This window comes from Diceros bicornis, chromosome 16 (assembly GCF_020826845.1).
Source record: "Diceros bicornis minor isolate mBicDic1 chromosome 16, mDicBic1.mat.cur, whole genome shotgun sequence".
In the NCBI taxonomy this organism is placed as follows: domain Eukaryota; kingdom Metazoa; phylum Chordata; class Mammalia; order Perissodactyla; family Rhinocerotidae; genus Diceros; species Diceros bicornis.
In genome coordinates, this window is record NC_080755.1 from 7,295,438 (window position 1) to 7,319,906 (window position 24,469).

At 34.7% G+C, this 24,469-nt stretch overlaps 1 protein-coding gene across 6 annotated transcripts in view; it reads left to right on the plus strand.

Moving 5' to 3' along the window:
• Window positions 1–24,469, plus strand: part of ANKRD12 (ankyrin repeat domain 12) — a 124,679-nt gene that overhangs the window by 81,590 nt on the left and 18,620 nt on the right. For 5 of the 6 annotated variants that reach the window (XM_058556702.1, XM_058556705.1, XM_058556703.1 and 2 more), the window contains one exon: window positions 19,047–23,761. In XM_058556702.1, coding sequence (XP_058412685.1) covers window positions 19,047–23,761 — 4,715 coding nt within the window. Of the gene's footprint in view, window positions 1–2,207; window positions 2,288–19,046; window positions 23,762–24,469 lie in introns of all 6 variants that reach the window. The other variant, XM_058556708.1, reaches the window with a different exon arrangement.

Below are 24,469 nucleotides of genomic sequence, written 5' to 3' on the forward strand. Positions count from 1 at the left end.
AGCTTGTCAGGCCATGCTGTAGTAGCGTCCCGTATAAAGTGGAGGAAGATGGGCACAGATGTTAGCCCAGGCCCAATAAAAGAAGAGGAGGATTGGCAACAGATGTTAGCTCAGGGCTAATCTTCCTCAAAAAATATATATATATATCGATATGTATATTTTCTTTTTTTTTTTTAAAGAAATAGAAGAATAAACCAGCAACTTATAAAAGTGGTTACGGAGAACAGTTAAAAGGGAGGTGTATGAATTGTTACAGTTTTTTTTTCAAAAACAGTCTGGCAGCAGCTAACGAAATACAAGAGCTCTTTATTAAAGATACATACTGAAATATTTCTGGATGAAATGATATGAATGGGATGTGCTTGATGAGTAGAGGTATGGAGTGGCTGAAGATTGATGGCTATTAGAGCTGAGTGATGGGTACTTGGGGGTTCAGTATAACATTCTGTCTACTTGTGTGTAAGTTCAGAATTTACCATTATAAAAATGTTTTTAAAAATACCCATGTTCCTTGATCTAGTAGTCACACTTCTGGGAATATCTTGTCTTTATTACAGCACTGTTTTTAGTGGTAAAGAAAAAATATATAGTCATACCAGAGATTGGTAACATAAATTGAGGTATGTAGCCACACCATGGACTATTGTACAGCCATGAAAAAGTATATGTCTTAATGCTGTACCAGTTACTTGGAGAGATTTTCGTAAGATATTGTTGACTTAGAAAAATCAAGATGAATATTCATACTATCTCATTTTTATAAAATGAGCAATGTTTTAAAAACCTACATATGTTTGTATATGTATATATATATTTACATAAAATTTCATAAGCATGGAGCAAAATCTGGAAGGAGGTATGTATACCAGGCTGCTAATGAGGCTGTGTTGAGGGGCAAGTGGCAGAGGATGGATGGATGTGGACAGAAGGAAGGAAAGTAGAACTGGAGCAATCATGTGATAATATTTTTGCACACATAAAAGATTCAACAAAATCTTCTTTTGCCCTACATCCCTGTTTATTTAATCCTCTATGCCCTTCCCTTCACAACTAAGCTTCTTAAAGTGCACTCCATCGAGTCTGTGTTTACTAACATCACACATGATGATTTAACTGCCAGATCCCTTAGCTCTCTTTCAGTGTCTTTGTAGAATTTGAGTGGAGGACCATGTCCTTCCTAAAATTCTCCTGTCTTAGTTTCTAGGACATAATTCTCTCCTGGCTTTCACCCAGCTTCCCAGACTGTTCCTTCTCAGTTGCCTTCTAGAATCTCATCTTCATTTCTTCCTCATTCCCTTCCCATACACCCCTGTGCTGGTTTTTCCAAATATTTTACTTTCTCATGAAAGATTTTACCCTGTGCTCATACCACATATTATCCCAAATAAAGTTCACCCACACTCACAGTTTTAACTACGATCTATATGGTGAGGCCTTCCAAATATCTCTTTATTCCATAACTTTCTCTTAAGTTTCAAACCTATATATTTAGCAGTCCTCTGGATATTACCACTTAGAATTCCCACAGAAATCAGTGTACGTGAATGGAACTTCTTTTTTCCCCATTTACACTCCTCTTCTTGTTTTTTCTACCTCAGTTAATGGTAATGTCGTTCAGCTATACATATGTCATATACTTGGTAGTCATCTTAAACTCCTCTTCCTCCTGTTCCTTCAGCTCAGTTATTCAGCAGCTGTTTTTGAGCACTCATTATGTGTTAGGCATTGTTTAAGCACTAGGGATGCAGCTGATTAAGAAAATGGAGATACTAACACAATCATCCACTAAGTCCTGTCAATTTCTACTTTCAAAGTGCTTATAAATCCATCTACCAGTTACAAGCTGAAAGTCATTTGAACATCTTTGTGCTGTGTGAAATCAGGATTATAATAGTTGAAATTACATTGGCTTCCATAAGAAAGTAAGAAAATAAGATTTGAAAAATAGGAATTTTTTATATGGTATGTTAATTCTGAAATTCTGGTCTCTTCAGAAAACAGTAGCTGTGAAAAGCAACTTTTGTTATAAAACTTTCTACTAGAAAGAAGTGTGACAGCAAATTTTTCCCGTGGAAGAAGGAAGATATCTTGAATTTACATGTTTAGTTACATGTTTAGTTAGAGTGGAACACATCTTCTAGAACCTTTTTTAATTTCACTCGTTTTGATTGTTTCATGTGTTCATCAGCTGTGTATTGATTTTTCAGAATATTTATTTTCTACATGGTGAATGTACCTGAATTATTGCTTGATCAAAGTCCCTCAAGGAATGATGCAAAAATCATCAGTAAGTATCATACAAAGATTTTGGAGTTGCTGAAAAAGACTGATGAAAAATACCCAAATTTATTGCTTAATTTACATGAGGTCCTTATTAGACTTAACTTTATTAAACTTCATCTAATCAAATTCAGAATGTATTAATATTTAATCAAGAATTAATTTAACTGCCCATAGATGTTTATACATGTAAAGTCTGATAGCATTGTTAGCCATCTGGTATATCGTGTCATCCATGTGACAGATACACTTTAAGTGTTGGAAAGTTAGAGAATATAACCAAGCCTCTGAATTTCAGAACTTAATAAATTTGGAGTAAATAAAAGGTTGTTATATATGCAACATTTTAAATATACTTTATTCCATTTGGCATTGTGCTTTATGACAGGGGTACTCAGAGTAGCTGTGCTGCAAACTGTTACTGGTTCTCAAGATAAGGAGCTTGTGCCAGAATGTAAATCAGTATACTGCTTCCTTCATCGAAAAGGGAGAAATGCTATGCAAAAAATGTCAGCTGAACTAAACAGCATGCTAGTAACGTAACTGATTTCAATTTTTGGTACAAGCTGCTTATTTCATCACTGATTAGTAGTAAACAGTTTGCAGACTGGCCTCAGTTCACAGAACACGCTGAGTAGTTTTATGTCATGCGTATCAGACCTTTACAGTATTGTTGCAGGAATACGTGTCCTGCTTAGTACAGCTTATTTGTATACAAATGTGTGGCACTTTTAAATTTGCATAATTCTTAGTCATTTTTTACTCCCTGACTTCTGCCCTTTTCCCGTGGTCTTATTCCACATTACCTTCCTATACAGAAATTCTATCTAATAATGGTGTTGGCTACAAATAATTGCTTCTTGATACCCTGCTGAGAACTGAGTCATGTTCAGAGAGCCAGATCATGCTCATAATACATAATTATGGTAATGGAGAGGTGGGTAACTCTGTCACATAGGATCTCCCCATACTTTCTGACATTCATTAATTGCCAAAGTAGAGATGCTCTTACAAGTTCGCAGATACTGATTTTATTACTTAAACAGGGTGCCCAGTGGACAAACTTGAAAATGCTAGTCATTGTCAAAAGAATTATGTTTTCACCTTTTTCTTACCTTACTTTGACTGCCAGTAATCTGGCCTTGTTTATTAAGCAGCTGCTATAAACTTTCCTCACTTGCATACTTCAACTTAAGCAAGGAAATTATCCATCATAATAAATAAATGAGCTACTTTTAGAGTCTACTGTAAAAGAGATTAGGGAACTTGGTATATTGTTACCCGCTGGTGTTTACTGAGTGCATTTCTGTGTCATAAAATACACAAAATGACCAGTATTTTGAAGCCTTATTTTTCTTTATGTTAAATGTAACTATTCTAAATATATTGTCATAATTTGTGGAACTCATTTCCTCAGTGTTATATTTCAGGAGCCATGAAAATATGACTGTTAATACTTGCATATATGGAATTATAACAGTTAATAAATCACGAGATCCAAAAAACAAGTATTTAAGTCAAAATATACCAGAAATTCTTTTTAAATGGATTATGTGATGTTAACAGTTTAACCATAAGTAGGAAGAAGCATCACCTTAGAAAGTTTTAAAGCAAATCTTTTAATCTTAGAAGTATAAAGACCACAGGAAGAAGTTACATGGGATGTTTTTAGAGTGTCAAAATATATATCAACATATTTGATCGTTAGGAATTTAGACTTAACAGAGCATTTTATAGAGTAAAGAAGTTTGCATGTTACTTTACCTAAAATCAGTGATTCTTCCATTTAACACATTAAGAATATTTTTTCTTCTTGCTTTCTAAATGGCATTTTTAAATCCTCTCCAGTGTATCCATTAGGTAATGGGTTAGGCCAATATGGAAAATTGTAATCCATTTATAACCCAATGACCTTATTTTATTTAACCAGGACTATTAACAACCTCTTTGATTAAATCTATCTCTGAAGTGGTTGAGTGGCAGCAAGCACCGTGTTTGGTGCTCAGCACCCTTTATTTTTCACATATCCCTGTGGTATCAGTGCTTAGAAGAAATGAAAAGGCACTTAGGTGTCCATCATGTGCAGAGGGCTGAGCATTCAGCACGATAGGCAATGAGGTATTCTTTTATTTAATAACCAATTAAAAGAAATTCCATCATAGTGTTTTCCATGCTCTGCTTTTTTTTCTCTGCTTTGTGACATATATGGTGCGCTTTACACACAGAGTTCTGAATTTTAATTTTTCAGACTTTTCTAAATATCACCAGCGACTTCTACCTGAATCTTAAAGAAACAAAACTTACACAATTCTCTTACTTAAAAAGCAATACTTTTAAATCAATGCAGATTTTATCATGTGTTTTATGTGGATTAATTATATCAACGTAGTTCCAAAGTTTAAGAATTTTTAAATCTAGGTGGAGTGTTTTTTAAAGAAAAATATATATGTCAAATTTTAAATGGAGAAAAAGGGAAAGAAGTTATGAATACTTAAATTACCATATACTGTAAACATTTGACTTGCTTATATATCAGAAAAATAAGTGGGAAATTGTGGTTGCAGCTGAGATGTTCTTCGGATGTCTATAAATGACTATGTTATCAGTCTTTAAATTTTATGTTACATAAAATAATAGTCTGCTAAATATCTCCCTTTGAAGTTCATGTAAATATAGTAGTCAAGAAATTTCAAGTAGTCAAGAAATTTGCCCAAAATACATAAAATTGCTTATTGCAAATACCAAAACTAATAGATTTTTTGTAAAACTATGTTAGCTTGATGATTTTCCTTAAAAACTGAATTTCTACCAGTGTCTAGCAACTTAAAGTGAGTCTGTCACATAATTATAGTAGTTATTGCTGAATGTTTAAGACTAAAACTCTATAAAGGGTGCATTTGGGCAGAACCCTTAAAAAAAGACCTTTGACTTAAAAATATTAATTATATATGCATACATTTAAATGAGTTCAGCTTTAGCTATATCATCCTGTCTGCAGAAATATGTTTTATCTAGTCATGGTTAAAAGGACCTCCATGTAATATACATATATTTATGGTGAAATAGCTGAGACTGGGTGATTTTGTCAGTTTCCTTTAGTGACATCAAAATTTTTGTAGTGATACCAGTCATATTTTCAGAGGGAAAAAATCTTGATTAATGTGTACTTTATAGAATCAGTTTCTGTGTTACTGACATTTTAGTAGAAAGGCAATGTGTAACTACTTGAGGGGTATACAAGTGCTGTGGTACTTGATTTTACTTCTTATGTAGATTTTGCTTTTAGACTTAGTGTTTTCAACTGTTGATTATATTCTCTTCCCTCTCCAGCTCACCCCTAAATTCAACTGTAATTCTCTTACCTATATCTATTAGTGTAGGAATAGAGTGAAAATATGTTCTCATATGGCATGCTTATTTCCAAAAGGATGTATGACAACTTTTCTCCTATGAAGTAGAGTTAAAATATCTAAACTTTACTTAGGAAAATAGAGTTTTAGAAATGGAGATTTAGAAGAGACTATATAAAATTACCTAATATTTTATTTTCCTGCCTGTAAGCTACATTTCTCAATCAGTTTAGGGATATGAAAGCTGTAAAGATTTGTTTCTTAAAATGCAGGTGTATTTTTCTAATGTTACTTCTTTGGCTAGGTAACATAAATAAGTTATATTTATATAATTAATTCTTAAACATATTAATTGTGGTTAGTGAGCTATTGCAGAGCAAAGGAACAACCCAAAATAGACATGAGAGGCCTGCAGCAGTTGTGAAGTATTCCTCTCAGTGAAGCCCCGGAGACTCTCTGAAACTCAGAATCAGCTTGTTCTGGGAACAGTCTCAGCAGAAGACTGAGATTAGAGAGAAGCACAGATCACTACAAACAGGCCTCTCACTCAGGGGTGAGGCCTGTTGTAGAGATTCTCCACAAAGCTGCTGAAGAAATGAGTTTTTCTCTTTATCAAAATGAAAAGAAATCCAGAGATTTGAGGAAAATGAACTGAATGAAAGATGAGAAGGGCCAAGATGAACAAACAGAGCAATGGATCCTGGAGAATGTAAATAATATAGGAATCAGAAGGGTAAGTTCTACTCAGTTTTCTTGGAGATTCTTGGAAGTTAATTGATCCACTAACCATAACAACAAAAGGCCACTGTGAAAAAGTAGACTAGGAAAGTCCTTGGGATTCAAAATATTTATCATTACTGAAAGTAAATATTCTACAGGACTAAAGAATAGACTGGACATTGCTGAAGATCTAATTTGCGATCTAAGAGAAGGGCAACATATAAACATTAAAAAAGAAAACATTGGAAATATAAGAAAAATGGTAAAAACAAACCAATCAGCCAACCAACCATACCCAGGATATATAGTATTCATCTTACAAAGAAGAGCAAATATTGGGAAGTAATTTTTTTAATTGAAACAAGTGTCCCTTAACTGAAGAAGGACTTATATTTGTAGATCAAAAGGGAATTAAAAATCCCACATCTAGATACATCACAACTTGAAGGGTAAAGGTTTTAAAAAATCCTATAAGGTCCCAGAATCAGAGAGAAACATGTTACCTGCAAAGGAAAGAGACTGACTGGCATCAGATTTCTCATTCTTAAATATGTTGTTAGATGGAGCTATAGTTACAATATTCTATGAAAAATTATTTTGATCATAAAATTCCATTCCCAACCAACTATCACTGAAGTGTAAGGGCTAGAGAAAAACATCTTTGGACATACTTTCCATTCTCTTTCTGAAAAAATTATTGACATGTTATTTTTCAATGACACAAAATACAATTCTAAATGGAAAATATGAAGACTTAACTCAGGATTTTGATGAAAAATTCCAGAGTGACAGCAGTGAGCAATTGACGTATTTTAGAACAAAATGTCAGAGAGCTTTCTAAAGAATGTTATTAGAAGAGAGTAGATAACAATATACATATTGTGTGAATTAGATTCTGAGAGTTCACCGCGTCATGGTATTGATGATACGAAGGCATATTGTCTGAACTGATGAACAAGAAAAAAGGCAAAAACTTCAGGGAAAATAAACCATATGAACAAGTCATGGGCTAAATATAAAGCAGCAAGCTAAAATGTGACATGACTTTGGGCTGCTCATGGAATATAAGCATGCTTTCTGAAATGACAATAGTAGGTGTCCCTTAGGTAATCTAGAAGAGCCAAGAGGGACAGACCTGAGGTTCAGAAATTCTGTTCACTTTATTATTTCTAAGTCAGTTAAATTCAAATAAAATCAAATGTAATACTTTATTAAATAAGGAAGAATGATTCTCTTGGGTAGTGGGATTATTTTATGGGTGGCTTTTCTTCTTTACCCATCTCTGTATTTTCTTGGTTTTCTAATATGAACTGTCTTATTTTAATAATAAAAGAACAATAAATGCTATTTGGAAATAAATGAAACAACAACAATCTTAATAACTAAAGAAATGTAGCTAAAGACTTTTTTATGCACTACCCCATCTCTGAATAAAAATGACATAAACAAATACCATTCTAAACATAGAGACCTTTTTTTTTTAAGTAGTGTTTCTAGTGCTAAAAGGATACTTAATTCTGGTTGAGTACATTACACACACCCAAGAAAGGCTTTTGACATAGAGGTTTTGGCAATGGAAATCAAGTCATAAACCATTATTTTTTCCACTCTTCTCTTTGGAATGGCTATATTAATCCTAAGAGCTCAGATCTCACTACTCCTATAACTATCTAGGTTTGATCCCTGGGTCTGTAATCATGTGCAGGTTAGTTAACCTTTATGTGCTGAGGTTCCACATCTGTAAAACAGAGATTGCACAATACATACTTCATGGAGGTGTGGTAAATAAAGGTTAGGTGAGTTAATATATAAATGCACATAGACTATCAACTGGCACAGAGTAAGCACTTGATGAATATTGGCTTTAAAAATAGTGAAAATCTGAAATAAGGTTATCACGTTAAGATATGTCCACTTACTTAAAATTAAATATTTAGAACCATACTTTATATGATATTGCAGCCTTACAATCTTTAAATTAAAAATGTCATTCATATTTACCATTATAAAGATGGAAAATCTAATTGTTTACTAGTTTATAGCCATTTAAAGTAGTCAAGGCATGGCTGTTTTTTTTCCTAGCTTCATTGAGATATAATTGATATGTAACATTGTGTAAGTTTAAGGTATACAATGTTGTGCTTTGATATATTTATATATTGCAAAATAATCACCACAATAAGGTTAGTTGACACATCCATTACCTCACATAGTTACCATTTTTTGTGTGTGGTGTGAACTTCTAAAATCTAGTCTTAGCAACTTTCAAATGATACAGTACAGTATGGTTAACTATAGTCACCATGCTGTACATTACATCCTCAGAACTTGTTTTATTTGTGACCCTTTGTCCCCTTTGACCACCTTCACCCATTTTCCCAAACTCCTAACTTTTTCTCCTTCATAAATTGTATTACTTAATAGTCATGGGGGCCGGCCGGGTGGCGCAAGCGGTTAAGTGCGCGCGCTCTGCTGCGGCGGCCCGGGGTTTTCCGGTTCGGATCCCAGGTGCACACCGACGCACCGCTTGGCAAGCCATGCTGTGGCGGCGTCCCATGTAAAGTGGAGGAAGATGGGCATGGATGTTAGCCCAGGGCCAGTCTTCCTCAGCAGAAAAAGAGGAGGATTGGCAGATGTTGGCACAGGGCTGATCTTCCTCACCAAAAAAAAAAAAATAGTAATGGATGAGGTGTTTTTAGTCTATCTTATTTCATGTACTTATGGAATATATAAATCAAGATATTGTATATCTAAGGTGTGACTATCTCAAAATCAAGCAAAGAATAGATAGCAAGTTCATATTTAAATTCAACTTTAACCTCGGGTGGGTATGTTTAACAGCATTATGTTATTGCTTATTTTTTATTCAAAGCATTTTACATTTATATTAACAATGTCTCATTTAATATAATTATTTTAAAGCCTAGGTTTTTGTGGCAGCGTTGTTTTCTCAGTATACTCATTTGTGGAATATACATAGAGGTAGAAGATATTTCTTTGAATGCTTATGGAAAGATCACAAATTATGACATCATTTTATTCGATGTGTATAGTTCATCTTGACTATATTCAATGCCTTTTATGTACTCAGAAGTAACATAGCATGAGGGTTGTTAGTACCAATTTTGGAGTCAGAAATTTAGATTTGAAGACCTAGCTTTGCCACCTATTAATTGTATGGTCATGGACAAATTTATTATTAACATTATTACATAGTAGTGTTCTAGGTATATAAGGTATATACAAAGATAAGTGAGACAGTTTATAGACTTGCATAAATAGGGTATTCATTTTAAGCTTTCACCAAGGATTATTTTCAACAAAAAGTTCTTCACTTGTTGTAAAAACTCTTTTTTTAATCATTATATAATGACATTAAATTACAGTTAGCAAATGAAACAAAGTTTATGTAATTTTGTCCCCCCTTCTCTATCTCCATATCCATTTCCCTTCTACCTGTTTTGAGGAATACTAAAAAATATTTTACACAAGTGGTTATCAATTGCGACTAGTGCTTTTATGTATAAAAATATAAATTCCACCAGACACTAATATGAAAAAATTGTTTCTTGGTTCACTCTATTTCTTCTCTCCCCTCATTGCCTGCCTCTCCCCTCATGAAAAGTCTGTGTGTACATATATCCATTGTTTACTTGAAAGACTAGTGGTTTCTACTGACCTCATTCTAAAGGACCACATTCCTCCATTGTAACCCACGTAGTAAGTGAAATAAGTGCCTGGATCAGCTTGAATCTTTCTGTCTTCAATCTTCTGATACAAAGTTAAGCAAATATGAAAAGTTCAACTTTGGCCTTTTTTAAATTAACGTGTGCTTTATTGAATTCAGCAGTATTTGTTGTTAAATGTACATTTTATTTAAATGGTTTTGATTTAACAATACATTTTTCTCTTTTTTCCTAGGCAGGGAGTTAATATTTATCACATGTATGGTATGTGCCAGGTTGTGCTAGACATATTACATAAATTAGTTCATTTAATCCTCCCAACAGCTCTATGAGTAAATCCCTAATAATAGATTACTGACCTCTTAAGTGGCAGGACAAAGATTTGAACCTAGGGCTAATGGCAGAAGCTGTGTACTTTTCCATAATACTATGCTGATTGTTACTGAGTATGAAAAGTTCAGAGTCAGATGATGCTAATGTCAGCATATAACTGCAATATGAATTTATGTTTATTTGACTTAACGATACCTGTTGTGAAGTGTGCTGTGACTAAACTCTTCTTCATTGTCTTGGAATATAGCACCTTTTGTTGGGCAAAAAGTGTTCTGAAAATGAAATAAAGTAGCTGGTGCTTTTTTGTTTTTTGCCATAGAGCCTAACACTAATTTAAAATCTTTAATGAAAAAATACATTTTCATTTATAATGTATTCCTGAAAGTGTGCTTAAATGTTACCTGATTTTCTACTCAGAAAATTATTTTTAAAAACTCCCCAAGTATAGTATATATGTTTTGAGTTTTTGGTTTGTTCCTTACCTTGCATAATGTACTCATTATTTAAAACATTTTTAAAATTTAATTGAAAGCAAATTAATGTTGTTACTTTTTTTTTTTTTTAACGAGGAGATCAGCCCTGAGCTAACATCTGCCAATCCTCCTCTTTTTTTTTTTTTTTTGCTGAGGAAGACTGGCTCTGGGCTAACATCCGTGCCCATCTTCCTCCACTTTATATGGGACGCCACCACAGCATGGCTTGCCAAGCAGTGCATCGGTGCGCACCTGGGATCTGAACCGGCGAATCCCGGGCCCCTACAGCAGAGCACGTGCCCTTATCTGCTTGTGCCACTGGGCCAGCCAGTTTTTACTTTTATCATAGAAACTTTCAAATATACACAAAAGTAGAAAGAATAGTGTTATGAACCCTTATGTACTTATTACCCAGTTTTAACAGTTACCACCTATGGCCAATCTTGTTTTGCCACTCTCCATTCTGCCCTACTCCATCATTTTGAAGTCATTTCACTGGAAAATATTTCAGTAGTTATTTCTAATTAATGATAGGAATTTTTTTAAATTTAAATATAATCATAATACCATTATCATACCTAAACTAACTAAATTTTATTACTGTTAAATATCCAGTTGTTATCCCAAATTATGATTGCCTCATAAAATCATAAATTTTTTGTAACTTTTTCAAAATCAGAATCCAGGTAAAGTCTATGTATTACAATTGGGTGATATATATGAGCATCTTTTAATCTATAGATATCCCCCTTCTGTTCTTATGTTCTTGCAATTTTTTGTTGAAATAACCTGATCATTTGCTTAGTAAATTTTCCCAAAGTCTGGATTTTGCTCATTGCATCTCCATGATTTCATTTAAGGAAAATTACTTTTCCAAATATTTTTTCATCTCAATTTCAAATTTTCTTAGTTCACCTACAATAAATTTAATGGTAAACTGACTTGAATGTTGGAAAGAAAAAATTGCTTGTGGTGATTGCAAGGGGATTTTGCTGGAGGTTGAGCAGGAGATTATTTTAATGGTTCTAATTAGTTTTCATAGTTTTTGTCAAGACCAAGGTGAACATTAGGCTTCTTTTGAAACTAATTTCTAGCACTTAGTATTGGCATAAGCTGTCTGTATACCTTATTAAAATATTTTATATGCTGATTTGCCCATAGTTTTAAATGCTTATTTTTCATCACTGCGCTTCAGAATCTTGACACACTCTGTGTATATCTGGTATTTCATATGGTTCTTTTCTTCACAATTGAACAATCTTCGTTTCAGTGAGCTTCTGAAGGAGGCTAAAGATTTGCTACTTTCATTACATCTAGTAGTTTCCATCTTTATCTTAATTGTATTATTACTAGTGTCAGCAATTTTTCCATTTTCATTAAATACAAACAAAATACATATGTATTAAATTGTACAAACCCACTATATAAAGGTGGTGCCATTGTTTAGAAAGAAATTTCTGGGGCCGGCCCAGTGGCATAGTGGTTAAGATTGCACGCTCGGCTTTGGTGGTCTGGGGTTCGCCAGTTCGGATCCCGGGTGTGAACCTGCACACTGCTTATCAAGCCATGCTGTGGCAACATCCTACATATAAAATAGAGGAAGATTAGCACAGATGTTAGCTCAAGGCCAATCTTCGTCACCAAATAAATAAATAAATTTCTAGCTGACTAACAAAGGTTCAGAAGCTGAGGTATAAAAGCATGAGCTCAGTATAGGAAGATAGGTATGGTAGTACATAATGTGTGGAAGTGCAAGCTAGACGAAAGCTATGGGTGGCTTAAAGCAAATCAAATAACAGATCTATGTTCCACATGGCAGGTGCTATGAGAACTAATGGCATGTGGGTGAAATGTTTGCCACCTCTTGAAATTGCTGAGTTTAAGGGAGACATCAGCAGTCAATTAGCCACACAGTAGTCAATGGCAACATCATTTGCCGTCTGGATACTATACAAAATTGTAAAGAGGATAAATTTGTATTTTATGTTTATATTTCTTTCTGCAGTCCTCCTATTCAACAATAAGCACCTCCATTTGATTTCTTGATGTCATAATACAGTTCTAAAACTCTGTACATTTATTCTACATTTATTAAGCACCTGTGCAAGTCCCTAAGTATAAGTCACAGACTTATATTTGAAGTATCTCTTGAATAACGTGGAAAACAGAAGCAGAAAATTATAGTTACCTCACTGTAAGTTGCCTTCCCACAAAGGACTCCCAAATTCCATGAATAGGGCTTTTTTTTCTCAGTAAGCGCACTACCACTCCTACTATCCTCCATCCACAAATATAAAATACAAAAGTTTTTCTTCCTCTGAGTGCTATAGATTGAGGCAGGTGCCGTTAATAAAGCAGTATACTTTTATAAGTTTACAGAAAGCTGAATCGTGTGTGTGTGTGTGTGTGCATGTATTGAAGCACTTGTTCATCTAGAGCAGGTAGAATGCATCAGGGATATTGTGGAGCAGATAGCCTTCCCTTTGCCCCTTGCATTTTTTAGGAAACAGACAGTCTTTAACCTCCCATATTCCAGTGATCAGAATAACAGGGATAAAAAATGCACACTTTCTGGAATGGTTTCAAACCAGTCATGTTCCCAAGGGATAAATGAGAAGTTAACTTTACCTCCTTCAAACACGCCAAATAAACATACAACCCAAGTAAATACCAATGCAAACATAGCCTCTAGAGAAGTCCCCTATCCACCATCCTCCCCACAACAGATTACTACCCTTACCCCATTCCTGTATATAAATTCTCGAACTCCTCTCCCTGACCACTAATCTAAAATATCTCCTAGTTAAGTAGATGGAAAATAATAAAGAGCAACTGATCAGAATCCACAGAAATATGCATGGAAGTTTGGGGAAGAGAAAGTAGTATATGGGTGTAGCTGACAAGTAAATGTATATAGCAAGAAGGAATGAAAAATGGGAGACAGTGTAGAAAACACTGTGAAGTCAGACAAAAACACCCTAGTGGTGAGGTGACATTGGACAAGCTACTTACTGGCTGGGACTCTCTCTGCATGTCTCCTAAGTGAGGATAACAGTTGCTGTTGTGAAGATCAAATACTATTTGCATAGCAAATAATCAGATTCAATAAATGGTGGTAATAGTGGAGATAATGCTTCAGATTTTGAGAAGTCTTGTACCATCATCATTGGATTTTTTATTTTATCCTAGAGTAGGGAGCCCTCATATGAGAAGAGATATAATATGATCTATAATACTGGCCACATTATGGGTAATTGATCTAGGCAAGAAATGATGAGAACCTGAGCTGGGACAGTGGTAGTAGGAATAGAGAGAAGATAGATGTAAGAGATAGTCCAGAAATTGAAACTGTGAACAGTTGGATTTGGAAGTTGAGGAATTGAGAGAGTTGAAAATGGCTCTGAGGTTTTTAGTTTGAGTAAGTGGATAGATTATTATGCCACAGAGGTGGGAAATACTGGCTTTAAGCAGCAAGGAGCAGTTGTGGAAGAGGAAGTAATGAGTTGAATGTGTTCAATCTTGAGTTAGGGTGATTGAAAGGAGTCCAGAATGTTTCAGGTTAGTAGTTGAATCTCATAGGAAAAGTAGAGACTTGGACTTGACTGTAAATTCTTCAAGTTTTAAGTTCATGGTATGTTTAGTTTTGTATCGTCATCACCCACTCCCAAAATATATGTGACAGTAGAATAGCTATATTTCCCAGAAATTTATAATCATTAATATAATTCAAACCATTTTTAAAAGCCCCGTATCTGTTGGCTTTCTTATTAATCAGGCATGTGAAATGTAATTGCTTTGTCAAATGCATGCTGGTTGTTTTGGAGAGATTTTTAAGGAGGGATTTATTTCATATACTGTCATTTCCCTGCTTTGGTCACATCTGCTCCATTTGTTGCTGCTGCTTTTGGATACCATACAAGAAAAGTTGGAAATTTATGGTTGCTTCAATAGGGAAGAAGTCAAGCCTGGGGTTAATAGTGATCTCAAATAATATTTAGCTATTCTTTAAACATCACTAGTGTGTTAGTTGCAGATATCTGAAAGTGCCTTGACATGTACAAGAGCAACTTTCAGATGTGTTTAAATGTGATCAATAAAGCTCCATTTTATTGTTTAGCATTTTTTTGTGGAGAAGAAAAATGCCTTAATGAAAAATTTAATGTTTTAATGATTGCTTAATGTTTCTATTTCTCGTTTTCCTTCCTAGTTTCCCAAATAAAATTGCTGAGATGATAAACAGTAAAATTTTTAAAGGGGCTTTTTGTCAGAAATAATTTGATAAAATATTTTAAATGCAAATTCAAATTTAGTGATTAAATAGATGTTACAGACTAAAAAGATTAGAACAAAATGGAAAATAATTTAGTATAATGATAACCACAGCCATTTTGACTACAAGAATTTGAAGATTTGGGATGCTGGGTGATTTTCTTACTATAAGCAATCATCTCCTCAGAAAGGCAGAATAAACTTTTTTTTTTAAGTTACTACCGCACTACAATTCCAGGATTAGCTTGATCTGTGTTCCTGGGTCAAGTATATCAGAAGGTTTAGGGCTGCTTAGGGAAGAAAAGGGATTTCAGCCTGGTCTGCAGGTTAAGTGGCATCATGGAAGTAGTACCTTTGCTGAGATCGCAGACTAGCCAGCTTGTGAGAACAGCACAGGGTCATTGCTGCTGGCACTGAGAACCGGCGTGCAGAGGAGCAAGCCTGATGGGCCCAGGGGACTCAGCGACCAGAGCCAGGTTACAGTTCTTCACTGGGGTAATTCCATACTCTTCATCGTGTTCATTAATTGGCATCAGGCTAACTTATTCACTTTAGAAATTACATTTTTTTCCCTTTTAAAAAAGTAGGAGTCTTTTAAAAAGAACCGTAGGGAAAAGGCATATCTCCATTGGACAGCATTGCTTAGTTACTGTCAGTTGGTGAATCAGGAACACAGATGACAAACCTTGGATCTCTCTCTCTGAGTACACATATATGTAACTCCCTGAGGGAATCTGCATTTAACCTTTAATGTGTATATTCAAAATGGTAAGCACTATGATATAATAAGTGAAACACACATAAGACTATATGGGTAGTATAATTTAAGTAATATATTAATATGCATAGGCAAAAACAAAAGACCGGAAGAAAATAGGCTGAAGAAATTATAAAGTGACATTACACAGGAGGAACTATAAACACATGGAAAAATGAGCCACACCAATAATCAAAAAAATCAGACAGTGATACCATTTTATACCTGTGAGTATAAACTTTTTAAAAATATTTTTTTGATGGTAAAAGTAATATGTCTGTTATGCTAGGAATTTGGGAAATACAGAAAAACTTGAAGAAGAAAATAAAAATCACCCGTGATTCCTCCGACCAGAGTTTACTACGGATACTATTTTGATGTGTTTCTCTTCTTTTTTCCTACACACACACACACATAAATTGATATACTACTATTTTCAAGTAACTATATATACAAAAATTTTTTCTACATTATTAAATATCTATAATATCAGATAATTGGAAGCAACCTGAATGTCCTCTCAGTAGAAGAACCAGTTTAAATGATTACATATTAACTCAACGTAATATGCAACCCTTAAAAATAGCAATGAAGAAAATGTAACTTCAAAAGAAAATGTTTACAATCTGTTAAATGGAAAAAACTGTATATGAAATGGTGTACATGCTGTGATATGCGCTGCTTATTTATATAATACTTATTTTCATGCTCCCAAATCCTACCTGAAATCCCTGTACTTGCTTCATGCCTCAGCTTCAGTGCTACTTCTCTGAGAAGCCTGCTTTCCTTCTCCAGCTCTCTCAGGCAGACTCTTTCCCAAGCGCACCCTTAGCACCTAGTATCTACTACCATTTTAGCAATTATCAGGTTGTATAACCATTAGGAGGCAAGACTGTTCTTCATCCTGTCACCCCTAGCTCCTAGCTCCGTGTGCCTGATGGAACATAACAAATATTTACTGAAGACTGACACTAAGTGTAGAACTGAGTTTTGTGAGATATAGTAAGGGAAAAATCATTCCCAATTTCCAGTAAAACTAATCATCTAATGAGAAACAATATAAATAGAATAGTTATATATAAACCAGGAAGAATTAAATCCTTGAAAACTGCAAGCAGAGAAAAGTTGTCAAGAACAAATCATAAATAAAGCATTAACAAGAGAAAAGAATGTGTTGTATAGGTACATATTCTGGTATTCATTTAATCAAGTACCAAAATAGGTGTTCCTTTTTTGCAACATAATGTTCTGTAGTTTAATACTACATATGGCAATATTGATAACTGGGAATGGAGATCAGTTTCAGCACATGTACAAGCCATTATAATTCCAAAAATGTTCTTTTTATACCACATGTCAATATAACTGTGTCACTCATTGGCATTTGATATTGTCTTAGAATATTACCACATCTTTTCCAAAAACAAGATTGTGGTCTCTCCAGAGCTCCTACACAGTGCCCAGTATGTTATAGACACTCCAAAATGCTTCTGGAATTTGAATTTTCATGTGAAGAGAATATTTGGGTGCTAGATCCCTTTAGAGGAAGTTTAATGTGTTAAAATAAATTTATGATTTTAATATTCTTAAATACTTAGCAAATGAAGTGTTTATTACTTTTGTAATGAGTTTGGTTTTTTCCTCCCCTTGGTCAGAGGCCTCAGTTTTCTTTTCCTTTAGTTAGAGGCCTGAATTTTCTTTTCAGTTAGAGGCCCCATGTGTACAACATACGTTTCAGCTAAGAAAAGATGCCCACCTGGGAAGAAAAAAAAATCTTTTTTTTAAAAAGGGTATAATGAAATAGAATCTAGCAATGCTTTGGCTATACTTACACAACAGCTTGGATGCAATTAAATTTTCATGTACTTAAAATAAATTTTAATGTACTTAAAAATATATAGAGGGGGCCAGCCTCATGGTGTAGTGGTTACGTTCAACGTGTTGCGCTTCGTCGGCCCAGGTTTGCAGGTTCAGATCCCAGGCTCAGACCTACACCACTCGTTAGCCATGCTGGGACGGCAGCCCACATACAAAATAGAGGAAGATTGGCAACAGATGTTAGCTCAGGGCAAATCTTCCTCAGAAAATAAAGTGTGTGTATATATATGTATATATGTACATACATATATGTATGTATAGGAATCAAGTCCATTACTTTTCCCATTGTACTGAAGTATATATTGGTATCAAGTCTAAATTATAGATAAGAAAACTAAGGAATAGAGTAGCTGTTTTCAAATTATATATATATTCAATTTATCTGTTAGATAATCTTAATTATGTAATTGGGGGATATATTTCTTTTGATTTTTCTGATTTTTTTTTTTTAACGAGATAGTCATATTTCTTATGTGGTCAGAACCATTCATCTTTATTTAAGTTACTGTCCTTTATGGGAATCACTTGATCTCTTATGATTTTACTAATAAAAATTCTGAAACATATAAAACAATCTGTGATGTTTACTTAATTAAACCCCTTAAGTTAGTGGTTCTTAATCTTTTTTGCATCCAAGAATATTACTTAAGTTAAATAGTCTCTCTCCAGAAAAGAATATTGGTACATATATAATGTTTCCCCTGAATCCAGTCCCCTGGGTTATGAACCTTTGCTTTAGATTATACATTTTTATATTATGGTTTGTTTGTGGTTGTGTGTGTCTGTGTGTGTGTGAGGAAGATTAGCCCTGAGCTAACCTCCATTGCCAATCTTCCTCTTTTTGCTGAGGAAGATTGGCCCTGGGCTAACATCTGTGCCCATCTTCCTCTGCTTTATAAGGGACACCGCCGCAGCGTGGCTTGACATGCGGTGCCTCGGTCCACACTCGGGATCCAGACCTGTGAACCCCGGACGCCCAAGCGGACCACGCAAACTTAACCGCTGTGCCACCGGGCCAGCCCCTATATTGTGTATTTTTGATACGTGTATTGTAAATTAAGTATATTGTGTGCTTTTAGAAGTGTCAAGGGATCTCATCTTGAAGCAGATTCTCTATAAAGCTTTTCCACAATACTGTAGCAGAGTTCTTACATATTTCTATTGCATTATTCACATATAAACCGGAATTTTTTTTCTGAATTGTTTGAAATATTTAATATATATGCTATGTTTTCCTCTCAGTCTTATTTTCCTGACAGTTTTCTTTTAACCAACAACAGATTTTCTTTTTTTATTCTAGATTCTGAAGAGGCTCGGTCTGTAAATCCTTCCAGTGTCGATGAAAATATTGACTCAGAGACAGAGAAGGACTCTCTCATCTGTGAAAGTAAACAAGTAATTCCCAGTAAAGCACCTCTTCCATCTGCCCTTGATGAGTATGAGTTCAAAGACGACGATGATGATGAATTAAATAAGATGATTGATGACAGGCATATTCTTAGGAAAGAGCTACGAAAAGAGAACGAATCTGAAGTAGAAAAGAATAGTTTATTTGCAAAACAGGAAAAAGCTTTCTATTCTAAATCATTTAAAAGTAAAAAACAAAAGCCATCTAGGGTTTTGTATTCAAGTTCTGAAAGTTCAGATGAGGAAATCCATCAGAACAAAAAGATTTCTGCTCCATGTTCTGTCCCTGAGACATCAAATTCTGATACACAAACCAAAAAGGAATATGGAGTTTCAAATGAACACAAGCAAAAAGGCAAAGTTAAAAGAAAATTAAAGAACCAGAACAAAAATAAAGAGAACCAAGAACTGAAGCAAGAAAAAGAAGGGAAAGAAAATACCAGAGTAACAAACTTGACAGTTAATACTACACTAGATTATTCAGAAAAGACCAGAGAGGAGGGGAATTTTAGGAAATCTTTTAGCCCAAAAGATGATACTTCATTACATTTATTTCATATTTCCACTGGTAAATCTCCCAAACATTCTTGTGGACTAAGTGAAAAGCAGTCATCACCAGTGAAACAAGAACATACTAAAACATGTTTATCACCAGGAAGTTCTGAAATGTCATTACAGCCTGATCTTGTTCGGTATGATAATACAGAATCTGAATTCTTGCCAGAAAGTTCAAGTGTAAAATCTTGTAAACATAAGGAAAAAAACAAACATCAGAAAGATTTCCACTTAGAATTTGGTGAAAAGTCAAATGCCAAAATAAAGGATGAAGATCATAGTCCAACATTTGAAAATTCAGATTGCACACTGAAAAAAATGGATAAAGAGGGTAAAACATTAAAAAAGCATAAATTGAAACATAAAGAGAGAGACAAAGAAAAGTATAAAAAAGAGATTGAAGGTGAAAAGGAAAAATACAAAAATAGGGATGGTGCTAAAGAGCTGCAGCGGAGTGTAGAATTTGATAGAGAATTTTGGAAAGAGAATTTCTTCAAAAGTGATGAAACTGAAGATCTATTTTTAAATATAGAACATGAGTCCCTAACATTAGAAAAAAAATCAAAATTGGAAAAAAACATAAAAGATGATAAATCAACCAAGGAAAAGCATGTCTCAAAAGAGAAGAACTTCAAAGAAGAACGAGAAAAGATTAAAAAGGAAAGTGAGAAGTCTTTTCGGGAGGAAAAAATAAAGGATTTAAAAGAAGAAAGAGAGAATGTGCCCATAGATAAAGAAACAGAATTCAGTTGTTCGGGTATAAGTGCTGGTGAGGAAAGTATAGGATTACATTCAATGGAAAAGGAAATAGAAATTGAAAAACAAGAAAAGCATATAAAAGAAAGTAAGGAAAAATCTGAGAAACGATTTCAAACTAAAGAGAAGGACATTGAGAAGACTGAAAGAAAAAATTCTGAAAAAGAGAAAAAGATAAAACATGAACATAAGTCAGAGAAAGACAAATTAGATCTTAGTGAATGTGTTGACAAAATAAAAGAAAAAGACAAGCTGTATTCACATCACACACATAAAGAAGGTGAGAAGATAAAAAATATTATTACTATTAAAAAATATGATGATAGAGAGAGAAGTAGAGAAAAGATGGAAAGAAAACATGACAAAGAAAAAACTGAAAAAGAGAGGCATCTAGCAGAAAGCAAAGAAAAGCATTTGATGGAAAGAAAAACCAAACAATCAGATAATAGTGACTATATTAAATCAGAAAAAAGCAAAAATAAAGAAAAAGACAGGGAGGTAGATAAAAAGGAAAAATCTAGAGATAAAGAAAGTGTAAGTATAACTAACTCCAGACACTTCCAGGAAGAGAAGAAGTCAAATATAGCAGACAGTAGTAAAGCACAACATGAAAAAACTTTATCCCTTAAAGAAAAAACAAAAGATGAACCTTTGAAAACTCCTGATGGAAAAGAAAAAGATAAGAAAGATAAAGATATAGACAGATACAAAGAACGAGACAAACATAAGGATAAAATTCAACTTAATAGTTTACTCAAACTAAAATCTGAAGCAGATAAGCCTAAACCTAAGTCATCACCAGCATCAAAAGATACTCGACCTAGAGAGAAGAGGTTAGTGAATGACGATTTAATGCAGACAAGTTTTGAACGAATGCTAAGCCTTAAAGACCTAGAAATAGAGCAGTGGCACAAAAAACATAAGGAAAAAATAAAGCAAAAAGAAAAGGAACGGTTGAGAAATCGTAATTGTTTAGAACTTAAAGTAAAAGATAAAGAAAAAACAAAGCATGCACTAGCTGAGTCCAAAAATAAAGAACTTATTAGGTCGAAGAGTTCAGAGTTGACTGATGCTTATACCAAGGAGAAACAATTTAAAGATGCTGTAAGTAACAGATCACAATCTGTTGACACCAAAAATATAATGAATTTAGGAAAGTCATCCTTTGTTTCAGATAATAGCTTAAACAGATCTCCTAGATCAGAAAGTGAAAAGCCGGGTCTCAGTTCCAGATCTGTATCCATGATTTCAGTTGCTAGCTCAGAAGATTCCTGCCATACTACAGTGACAACCCCAAGGCCTCCAGTTGAGTATGACTCTGACTTTATGTTAGAGGGTTCAGATTCCCAAATGTCCTTTTCCCAGTCACCTTTTTTGCCAGTTGCCAAATCTCCTGCCCTTCATGAAAGGGAGTTAGATAGCCTGGCTGAACTGCCAGAGCGGATTAAACCGCCATATACAAGCAGACTTCCAACATCCCATCTCCGATCATCTTCTGTAGAAGATGCTAAACTAGTTATAAATGAAGGGAGACCAACTGTAGAAGTTCGAAGATGTAGCATGCCATCTGTCATTTGTGAACATACAAAACAATTCCAGACAATATCAGAAGAAAGCAATCAAAGTGGCTTAGCTGTGCCAAGAGATATTTGTCCTTCTCCCAAACCTGAGGTATCCTCAAATGTGCCTGAAAGAGAACTTCCAAATGTGTCTAACATACATTCCAGTTTTGCAGTCTCTCCAACTAGATCTGTAAACAGCAAATATATTTCAACTGATATAAATGTTATCAAGAGTACTGCTCCAATGGGCACTTCAGTGAACAGTCCTGTGCATTTAGAGCCATCTAATCAGGTTGGTGTGATCCAAAATAAATCATGGGGGATACCTGTTGATAGACTGGAGTCGTTAAGCACCAGTGACTTTATCTGCCCAAGTTCTAGTACACCTGATCAAGATTCTTCTGTTCAGGGTTTTTGTAATTCTGAAAACAAAATATTAAAAGAACAGAATACTGATTTTTTATCTCTGCACCAGACTGAACCTCCAGGACACTCTTGTGCTCAGGATCCAGCATCCTTTCTGCCTTCACAGCAACCTTGCTCTTTCCACAGCCAGTCACTTTCAGATGCTGAGTCTATTTCTAAACATGTGTCTTTGTCGTATGTTGCCAATCAAGAGCCGGGTATTTTACAACAGAAAAATGCAGTTCAAATTATCAATTCTGTTTTGGATATTGATGGTGAATCTACAAAAGACATGGAGAATACTTTTGTCCTAACAGATGTTCAAAAGACAAATGCCTTTGTCCCAGTGTACTCTGAAAGCACCGTTCAAGAAGCATCACTAAATTTTGAGAAGGCTAATACCTTGCCTGTATTACCATCAGAAAAGGACTTTAATGGAAGTGATGCCTCTTCCCAGCTAAATTCACCTTATGCATTTAGCAAACTAACGTACAAGTCTTCCAGTGGCCATGAGGTTGAAAATAGCACTTCTGATATTCAGGTTATTTCATATGACAAAGAAAACAAACTGGAGAGCTTAGTTGTAACTCATTTGAATGATAAGTGTGATTCTGATTTATGTGAAATGAATGCAGGGACGCCAAAAGGAAACCTAAATGAACAAGATAATCCAAAACATTGTCCTGAAAGTGAAAAGTGTGTGCTTTCCGTCGAAGATGAAGAATCACAACAAAGCACTTTATCAAGTCTGGAAAACCATTCGCAACAATCAGCTCAACCAGAAATGCATAAATACAGTCAGTTAGTTAAAGTAGAATTAGAAGAAAATGCTGAAGATGATAAAACTGAAAACCAAATCCCCCAAAGGATGACTAGAAACAAGACAAATACAATGGCAAATCAAAGCAAACAGATTCTGGCTAGCTGTGCACTATTGCCAGAAAAAGACAGTGAGTCTTCATCTCCTAGAGGCAGAATAAGATTAACTGAAGAAGATGATCCTCAAATTCACCACCCACGTAAAAGGAAAGTGTCACGTGTACCTCAGCCTGTGCAAGTGAGTCCCTCTCTACTACAGGCAAAAGAGAAAACTCAGCAGTCTTTGGCAGCCATCGTAGATTCTCTGAAACTAGATGAGATTCAGCCATACAGTTCAGAGAGAGCGAATCCGTATTTTGAATACTTGCATATAAGGAAAAAAATTGAAGAAAAGCGCAAATTGTTGTGTAGTGTTATTCCTCAAGCACCTCAGTATTATGATGAATATGTGACTTTTAATGGATCCTATCTCCTGGATGGAAACCCCTTAAGCAAGATCTGCATTCCCACAGTAAGTACCATCACTTGATATACATCTACAACACCGTCCGGTAGAAATATAAAGCAACACCGTCCGGTAGAAATATAAAGCAAATTTTCTATTAGCCACATTTTAAAAAGCAAAAAGAAACAGGTGAAGTTAATTGTAATATTTTATTTAACCCAGTATGTCCAAAATACTATTTTAAAATATAATCAATATAGAAAAATTATTAATGAGATGTTCTGTATTCTTTTTTTTTGTAGTAAGTCTTTGAAATCTAGTGTGCTTACAGTACATCTCAATTCATACTAGCCACATTTCAGTAAGTGCTCAATAGTCATGTGTAGCTAGTGGCTACCTCATTGAACAGCACTGTTTTACAGTATCTTTTTCCTTACCTGCTTTTCCTTTTGTCCCAAAGGAAGTATGTTTTTATTTCTTTGAAGGGTAATTCCTTTACATGGGGGTGAGTGCCTTATTCCTGAAGGGGGAGTCTAACCATGCACCACAGCATCCACTCTAACCTCATGCTTCATACAGACCAAAAGGAATGATTTATCCCTCACTCTCTCACAAACAGATCTTTTTTTTTTTTTTTTTTTTTTGCTGAGGAAGATCAGCCCTGAGCTAACATCTGCCAATCCTCCTCTTTTTGCTGAGGAAGATGGCCCTGGGCTAACATCCATGTCCATCTTCCTCCACTTTATATAGGACGCCGCCACAGCATGGCTTGGC